The sequence below is a fragment of the Myodes glareolus genome, chromosome 10 (genome assembly GCF_982192425.1).
Source record: "Myodes glareolus chromosome 10, mMyoGla1.1, whole genome shotgun sequence".
NCBI lineage: Eukaryota > Metazoa > Chordata > Mammalia > Rodentia > Cricetidae > Myodes > Myodes glareolus.
The window spans coordinates 67,221,476-67,231,456 of NC_142035.1; the positions used below are offsets into that span (position 1 = coordinate 67,221,476).

Below are 9,981 nucleotides of genomic sequence, written 5' to 3' on the forward strand. Positions count from 1 at the left end.
AGTCTTTCTTTCTTTCTTTCTTTCTTTCTTTCTTTCTTTCTTTCTTTCTTTCTTTCTTTCTTTCTTTCTTTCTTTTTCTTTCTCTTTCTTTCTTTCTTTCTTTTGCTCTTTCTTTCTTTCTTCCTATTTGTTCTTTCTTTCTTTCTTTCTTTCCTTTTTCCTTCCTTTTTTCCTTCTTTTTTTCTTTTTTCTTTCCTTTCTTTCTCTTTCATCTCATAATTCGTTGTCTAGACCTTCTTTTTAAATACTACAGGTCATTTGTAATAAATTATGCTTTCTGATTTTGTCTTTTCTATGGGATTTTCCTGTGTGAATGTGTGTATTTCTGTGTCTAATGGGTTCCTTGTGCTTTCATTTTATCTCTTTTTTGTGTATGTGTATTTGTTTTACCTATTCATATTTGTTTTTGCTTTGTATTCTATTATTTTATTACTATTATTACTATTTTTAGATATTTGTTTGTTTTCCAATGAGAGAGGAAAAAGGAAGGTGTGGATTTGGTTGAGTGAGAAGGATCTGTGAGGAGTTGTGGGAAAACCGCAATAAACATATTTTATGAAAAGAGTTATTTTATCAGTTACAAATTTTTTTAAATTGAAGACACCTTTCTCTCCAATTTATTGATGTATATCATTGCTTAAAATAAACTGACCATAGTAGGCTAAATTATTTGTTTTTACTGTTATATCATATTAATTTATATATCTGATTTTACGATACCACTATGCACCCTTAATTGCTACTAGAGTATCTTTTTTTTCTTTTTGATTGTGATTCTAACCCTTCTTGGCTCATCGATCTCTCCAGTTCCTTCGAGTATATTTTGAAGTGATGCAATATCAAGCCTCTTTTTTTATATTCTTGAATTATAAGTGATAATTTTGTTAAAAAGTGTATATTTTTCAAGAATATTTCCAGAATCATTCTCTGTCGAATTTGAAGTCATTTATTCATACAACAGATATATTGCATCATGATTTGAGCTTCAAATCCTGTATATCACCCAGTCTATTGACAGGCATCTGTAGAAATCTAGTGATTATTAGGATTTCTAACTGTCATAATGCCTCATCTTCCCTTTGGGTTACACATATCTGAGTCCCTTCACTTTTTTTTTTTAGCTGAGAGGTTTTTAATTTTGTCTTTGAAAAGCCAACTCTTAGTTTTCATGCCATATCATATTTTCCTGTTGCAAAAACATAGGCGTTATACCACTGGTGGAAATGCAAAGTAGTAGAACCATTATGGAAAAAATTTGTAGGTTTTACAGACATTAAAAACAGAACTAATATGTAAGCCAATTATGTTGTTTCTGAGTAAATATCTGAAGTTTTTAAAATTAAGGTGTTGAAGAAATATCTGCTTGACTATTTTCTTTATAGTATGACATATCATCGTCAAGTTGTCAATTTAATCGTTCATGGATAAGCACATAAAGTTCAAAATGGTTGACAATATTGAAGGAACTATTCTCCAAACACAGCAGGGCATATGCAATAGGAACTCAGAACAATTGTTACAGCATACATGAAGTATTGGAGTGGGGCTGCTTGTTTTTTATGGCTGCCCGGCCACCTGACTAGCTCAGTCCCGAAATAATCACACAGAAACTGAATTCATTAAATCACTGCTTGGCCCATTAGCTCTAGATTTTTATTGGCCAATTCTTACATATTAATTTAATCCATTTTTATTAATCTGTGTATCACCACCAGGCTGTGGCTTACTGGGTAAAATTCCCAGCTTCTGTCTCCAGTGGCTCCATGGCTTCTCCCTGACTCTGCTCTTCTTTCTCCCAGCCTTTAGTTTCATCTTCCCGACCTATCTAAGTTCTGCCCTATCAACAGGCCAAGGCAGTTTCTTTATTCAATAACCAATAAAAGCAACATATAGACAGAAAGACCTCCTACACAATGAAGCCTTCATAAGGTACATTCAGAGGTGAGAAAGTGGCTACAAAATCCCATCGCTCTTTGAGGAGTTACAGGCATTTGACAGCAGTGGGACAGGACAGCCATTTTTCTTTAGTGATATGATCATTGTAGGCCTCCCAAACCTGGGGCAGACCTTATTCCCAAGAATAACTAGGCAGTGTAAACTGGTTTTGGTGGGAAAAAAAGGGGGGAAAAAGGCAATGTCAAAGATAGATGGGAAAAGATAGGAGGGAGTGTAGTTAGGGAAATGTGTGTTAAAAGTTTGAAAAAGAAATTAAATTGTTATAAATATTTTCATCATATAATCTCTATAATAATATGCACATAAGTATTTTTAAAATAAGGTGGAAAATAATATAGGGGGATATACAACATTAACCTTTTCTAGCTTACATGCTAGATAGATGCACAAGCTTGTAATGTGTATACATATGCATACACTTCATTAAAACACAAAGAAAGCATCACAGGTTAAGGAGCTAGTTCACTGTCTATGTTATAATGATAGTTCTTCATGGCTAAATGCATGTATCAACACTTCTTAAATTTTACATTTTAAATTTCAGTTTTTTCGTATCTAGTGAATTAAATAGATACTTCATTTATTTATTGTTTAGAAGGAAGAGTTTATTTGAGCTCATTGTTCCAGAAAAATAGAAATCCTTAATGGCAGGAAACGTGACTACAAGTAACAGAAGCAGGAAACTGAAGAGCTTTGTTCTTCAAAATCAGCCTGAAGCCAAGAGAATGAACTTTTACTGACTCCAGCTTTCAACTCTTAAAACCCACTCCAAGTGATGCACATCCTTCTGCAAATCCATACCTTCCCATAAACTTCACAAACAGTTCCACTAGCTAAGAAGGAAGTATTTAAAGACATTAGACCGTGGGAGACATTCTATTGCAAATCATTACAATGGGTGATGTTGAAAATATTTGAACTCGAGTTCTGTCACTTTCCTCACTCTCTACACAGGCTAATATTTTAGTTGTACTGGTTAGATACTTTAAATCTAAGACGAAAATCAGTATGTTTGAAATGTACATCTATGTCTTTTCTCTAAAACATATTGAAAGAAGAGGAGCCAAGAAGTCTCCAAGAATAAAGATATTTGTTGTCCAAGTCTGACAGTCTGAGATCAATCCCTAGAAATATTGGAAAGGTAGAAGAACAGAATTGAGTTGACAGAGTGACACTCTGATCTACATATATGATCCACACACACACATTCACACACACACACACACACACACACACACATTCACACGACTCACACACAATGAACAATGGCACAAATTCACACACAGGTACACATGATACGCATAGGCTAATTTAAAATAGCATAATGGGGCCTAAATAACTTGTCGGCCAATTCAAATCTAGCAATTCAGGTACAAATATAAAGCACAAAAAAATATATCAGGTGTGTGACCAAGACTTGAAACAGATTTCCATACATTAAGAAATTTTGTTCACAGCATGGGTTTTATTCTAGTCATATCTCATACTTTTAGCAAATGGTCTTATAACTATAAATTTGTGAGTCACTTTGTTTATACTGATACAGTAACTGACTAGGCACCAGCATGCTTCTCCTTCATCCTCATTGATGAAGTGAATAATTTTGAAAAATTGACTAACACTATCAATGTTGGGCTGACTAGCAAAGGGTTTTCTTTGTCTTTCTATTTTCACAAATTTGCAGAACTCAATATCAGTCTTAACAGAGAAATCCCTCAGAGATGTCCAAGATAATTATTTCCAAGGTTCTCATTATATCGAAAATAAAAAACAACTGGCATAGTTCACCCATGGGAAATGTCAGGAAGTGAAGATTGGTCAGGCTGAGAGAAAGACTGTTTTTATACAATATGAATGTCTTCATAAGCACACATCAGATGGGAAGAAAATGTGACCAAAGAAAAAATTTATGATTTTGGTAAGTCAGCTCTCTGATAGTCTTCTGTTACAAAATTCTCCATCTACTTCTAGTTATCCCTTTTTACCAATACCCAGTGTGTTTACTGAGAACTCTTTCTTTGTTCTAAGTCATCCTTGGAGGTCATTTAATATGATTTTTTTCATTTCTCATATTTCTCTCCTATTCATGTATACATTAGAAGATTGTCATTCTTTATCAGATAATCCATAACAGCTTTATCCAACTACCATTGTACGATTATTCCCTTCAACTTATCAAAACCAAGCATTTTAAATTCAGAGTGAATATATAACTTTCAGCATAGAAATAGTAAAGATGACAACAAATCAAATGAGAATAGAGGTAACACACAGTCATTATAGAACCCAAATTGAAAAAAAAATTCTGAAAATTGGTGACTCCAAGGAGAAGGAGAATTAGTTGCTCCCAGGGATGAGCTCCTTAATTTGTTTTAAAATACTGCAGAATGGTCAGCCCTGAATTAGTATGCAATAATAAATTTTGACTAAGAAGATTAAGTGTATATATTTGTACACACAAATATATACCAATACAAATATATATGAATAATTATCAAAGAAAAATGCTATCAGCTATAGTGGTAGTATTGGAATTGTTTAGGGATGGTAGTTGGGAGGAATATGATGGCAGAAAGGGAGGTTAGGACGTGATGTAATTAATTGTATTTCAATTAAAAGTACGTTTAAAAATTAAAATAAACCTACAACCCCTAAAAACAAAATAAATAGAGAGGAGACAAAAAACCAATAGCAAGAAATCTGCTAGCAAAACAAACTTAGAGGCTACTAAAATATCACCCTTTACATCTCTGTCATTTGATATCTATTAAGTTCTATAAACATGATTATATCTAAAAATGCATAAATAAGTATAAATATTGATGCTATTACAAAGTTTAGCACTTCGATAGAAGGACAACCAATATAGAACAATATTACACATAGAAGAAAATAAATATCTTGTTTCTAGACTCTAAAAGATAATTAAGTGTGTCTCCCTTCCTTAAAGATTATTAATGTAAAAGCCAACATTAGAATTGTCACTAAGTTAAACATAAAATTACAGCTAAACTTTTATAGATTTTTGTGTGTCATTGTTCTTTTAAAATACTGAAATGTTGTGGGCAAGAGCAGAAAATGGTGAAATGGTTGTTATGTTCTTGAAAGAAAATTAACATGTCAAATGTCTTTTATATCTGCTTATCTCATAGTTACTAAACAGGTCTGCATGGCCTTAGGAAAGTAGAAGTATCAAGTATTTTAAAGAAAGGTCACACATATACACATGGGTTTCATAGCAAAGGTAAGTGTTACCTAAACTAAATTAATAAATACATACATATAATATATATTATGTATGTATGTTTATATATTTTACAAAAAGAGCTCATTTGAACAAAGAAATAATTGTCTATAACATTAAGAAACATGCTGATTAAGAGTACATCAGAAAATATGATAAAGGGAAAGAAGTCATGTATCATCATACTCTAGAGACTGGAAAGACTTAATGATTCCCATGTGGATATTTCCTTTTACATATTTGGTACAGGTTATATTGAGTATGTAATATTTTAAGCTATTGTAGTATCGGGCACCATTTTTACTAATGTCTCATCATCATCTAGAAATAAAATAAACTGAATATAATCATTAAAATAGTTTTGAGGAATCATGGTCACCAGAATGTTTCATAAATCAGATATAAGATATTTTATATCCACAGACATATGATGCAGTGGTTTAGTACATCTATAATACTGGAAGAGTTAATTTAAAAGGCATTCCTTGATACTTGATTGTATTTGGCAGTAGGGGTCAAAAGGATAGTCTCACACAACTCTGAAATGTGCTTGTTCTCTTCGATGGTAATTCCTTTCATTTGTGGCAAAGTTTATTATGATTGTGTGAACTTGTGCAGAACAAAGGCAATAACAGAGAATATGTTAAAGAGGACAGAGAACTCCAGGATGACTCAACCATACACAAAGAAAAAAGACAACTAAGAAATACTAAGAGCTGTAGAAAATCATCCTCAGGGAGGAACACATCAGTAGGTTATCTAATAACAAGTAGTCGCCTCTTAGAGCTTATATATACACTAGCATTATTCAAACTGAGCAGGTTGTATTTAGGTATAAGGAAATATTCATGAAGTGGTAACTACTGTAAAAAGAGGCCATGAATTTGAAAGAGCATGGAGTAGGTCTATTATATGATTTATAGGAAAGAGAAAAAAGGGGAAATAATTTAAATGCATTATAATCTAAAAATTCAAAGAAATTATTAAAATAAGACAAAAGAAAAATGTTGTCAGAAATTTTTAGGTTGACCAGAAGCTTCCATGCAAAAAATAAAATTTTCAAGAAATACAAATTCTGTGCTGTGTATCAGTGTATTTTCCTTAGATATTTGATAAATCTTTGTAAGGCACATGTGTTTATTTTTATGTTATCATGCTAATATAGCACATAGATGTGTTGTTATCTGATGTCTTTAGAATTTCCTTGTTTTTTTTTATCCTTAGTCCACCTTTCTGAGTCCTCAGAAAACAGGACTGTCAAATAGTTCTGATGATAGCAACAGGGATCTCATTGTTCACCTGCTGTATTCCCCCCACCTAGAGACTTCAAAGGAAAAAGGATGATAAGACCCACAAGTTGAGAAACACTAAATGTGGGAGAAATATTATCCACCATCTAGCTTAGTATTATCAGTTAGATCACTATAAGCACCATGTCTGTGATTTGAGATAAATTGATGATCACCGAAAGTGTAATGTCACACTCATACAAAGCTGATAAAGAACAGCTGTGCTTACAGGTTTATTCTCTTCTTTAAAAAACAAAGATAATTGGTAGACACATGGTATAATGAGAAAATATACTATTGATAGATGATGGCACGTGACTTATTCATATAAAAAACTATAATATTTTAATGTATAAGGATTCTCAATATCTGTTGATGCACTTAAGATCAACATTTTTTTCTCTAGTGGTAACACTGAACTAAATGTGACTTTCAGAGCTAAGATTTGAAAGCATGCTGTCATGTGTTTTGGTAAATCCACCCCTATGAATTTTGCAATGATATTTTGTTAATCAGTTTAGTTGAATAAATAAAGTCAAAGATATATATTTAATAATGAATAACTCTGAATCTGGTTCAATGTTTCTGTCTAGTATCTGTGTATATATTATATGGCATTCTTTAAGCTTACTCTCTGAGGTTTTGAGGTTTTTCCAATTCTCTACTTCTGAGTTTTAAGCTAAAATTTTAATTTTTTTATGTCACTGATTGGTGCAGGAGAATTATCTATATTCTGTCAATCATGTATTTTAATAAAACGCTGATTGGCCAGGTAGGATTATAAGTGGGTCAACCAGACAGGATGTAGAGGTGATGCAATGAGAACAGGAGAATTCTGGGAAGCAGGAAGGTCCCTCTACCAGTTCTGCCCAACCATCGGAGAGGAAAAATGTAAGCTGCCCCACTGGAAAAGGTACTGAGCCATGTGCTAATGTAGATAAGGATAATGGGGTAACATAAGTTATAAGAACTAATAAGAAGCCTGATCTAATGGGTCAATCAGTTTATAACCTTATGGAGTCTTGTGTGTGATTTTCTCTGGGAGTTGCCGGCTGTTGGGTACCCGGCAGGAACAGATACCCCAACAAGCCAGCCTTCATGTTACAACTGATATTATTTTCCTAATGCTCAATGCAATCATCATAATGCCTCCAAAAATAGTAACATCCTGTCTGACCATTTGTACTGAACATAAATGCAATTTCTATGTTTTAACCCCATTTGTGTTACAGAATATCACGATTGCTAGTGATAAATTCAGACCAGACACTTTTTCTTCACAATGCCGTCCTGCTTCTTTGCTACTCTCCTGTAGAGGAATTTCCTGATTGAGCCTGTGGATAGCAGTCACACCTGACACTTCTCTTCGTGGGGAGCTGCTCTTGGCTCATTAGCTTTCACTTGGCCAGCAGTGTCACTCATATTTGCCTTGCATTCCTCTTTACATTTATGTATTTCTATCCAGGTAGGTTTCAAAGTTAATGTACAGTTCTACAAAAGATGCAACCTTCCTAATATGACTAAATCTTAATCTTTCTTAATTCGTAGGTCACGTCTGAGGACACACTGAGTGAAATGGATGGGGGCAATCAGTCTGTGGTGTCAGAATTTATGCTCTGGGGACTTACCAACTCTAAGAATCTTCAGGTCATACTCTTTGTGATGTTTTTGGTACTATATCTGCTCATCATGTCTGGAAATATTATCATCCTTGTTTTAATCACCACGGACCCCCATCTCCATTCTCCCATGTACTTCTTCTTGGCCAACTTGTCCTTTGTTGACATATGTCTTTCCTCAAACACCACCCCTAAGATGATATCAGACTTTCTCAGAGAATACAAGACCATCTCCTTTGCAGGCTGCATGTTCCAGGTTTTCTTCTCCCATTGTGTTGGTGCAGTAGAGATGGTGATGTTGGTGGTGATGGCTTATGACCGCTATGTGGCCATCTGTAAACCACTCCACTACTTCACCATTATGAACCTGAAAAGATGCACTGGGTTGGTGTTGATTTCTTGGACTACTGGTTTTATCCATGGTATGAGTTACTTGGCAGTGGTTGTGCAGCTACCTTTTTGTGGTCCCAAGGAAATAGACAGTTTCTTTTGTGATATGCCGTTGGTGATCAAGCTAGCCTGCATGGATTACCATGATTTAAATACTTTAATGCATGCCGACTGTGGGATGGTGGCTGTAACCTGCTTCATTTTATTGCTGATTTCTTACACATATACCCTAATCACTGTTAGCCAGAGCTCTAAATCTGGAGCATCCAAGGCTCTGTCCACGTGCAGTGCCCACATCACGGTGGTGATGATCTTCTTTCTGCCTTGCATCTTCATCTATGTTTGGCCCCTCAATATTACCTGGTTGGACAAATTTCTCGCTGTGTTTTACTCTTTTTTTACACCTCTACTAAACCCAGCCATTTATACATTGAGGAATAAAGAAATGAAAAATGCTATGTTACGGTTCATAGGCAAATTTTTGGGTCCCAAAGGATATTCATAATATTCAGAAACATGCACTAATTGCTTCACACCATGAGACTGACTCTATGAAATATATTTAAAACCAACAAATATGGTTTATATTGACATTTTATACCAATCTTTCAATATAGATACAATTTAACATTTTAAAATATGTGACATTTATTCATCAATCATTAGAACACTGTTAATTTTTTTTCTTAAATTCTAAATATAACCCTTTTCCACACAGGAATGCCATCAAAGTATTCTATGGTTTTAATAAATTTTAGCTTAACATTTTTACCAACCATATATATATATATATATATATATGTATCTTATGAATAAAATCTTAGTAAATGTTACTTGACTATAATTCTGTATAACATTGCATGTCCATCAAATGTTTTTCTAATTTTATGATTATAAATTCTAACGGTGAACTTGAATTTTCCTAAAATATTTTCTCCTGTAATATGTAACTATTTCTCCTTAGCTGGGAAATATTGAAGAATATATACTCGATACTGTCTTCCTTTTTAATAATCACATTATATAATATTTTGGTTTTGTTATTTTTATGAAAAAAATCATGAAGTTTTAGAATATTTAATAAGTTTATTATTTCCACCCAAAGAGAAGAAAGTGTCATTTTCAAAATTTTAACCATTTTGTGGATGTTTAAATGTAGTAATGTTTCAACTTATTATAGTCCCCTTAGTGAGTCTCACCATGGAGAATATTTTTATAAGGAAAAGGCTTTATTATTATCGTATTATTATTATTTAAAATAACATGTTGTTAGTCTGCTATATACTTAAATATACTTAGAAGCTGAGAGATGATAATGCATTTGCTTAAGCCACATATTAAAATTGATTATTTCCTCATGCAATATACCTTTATTACAGTTTTTTTCTCTTTACTCCTGGTTCCTCTCACCTTCTTGCCTATTTGGATTCCCCTCACTTTCTGTCTCTCATTAGAAAAGAGCAGGTTTTAAATGATTACAACA

The 9,981-nt window shown here is 33.3% G+C and overlaps 1 protein-coding gene across 1 annotated transcript; it reads left to right on the top strand.

Annotated features, from left to right (window-relative positions):
• Positions 1-8,061: 8,061 nt before the first annotated feature.
• On the top strand, positions 8,062-9,003 carry LOC125416764 (olfactory receptor 4K3-like). The gene has a single exon (XM_087911444.1). It carries the CDS (start codon positions 8,065-8,067, stop codon positions 9,001-9,003), a length of 939 nt encoding a protein of 312 aa, XP_087767570.1. The 5' UTR covers positions 8,062-8,064.
• Positions 9,004-9,981: the final 978 nt, after the last annotated feature.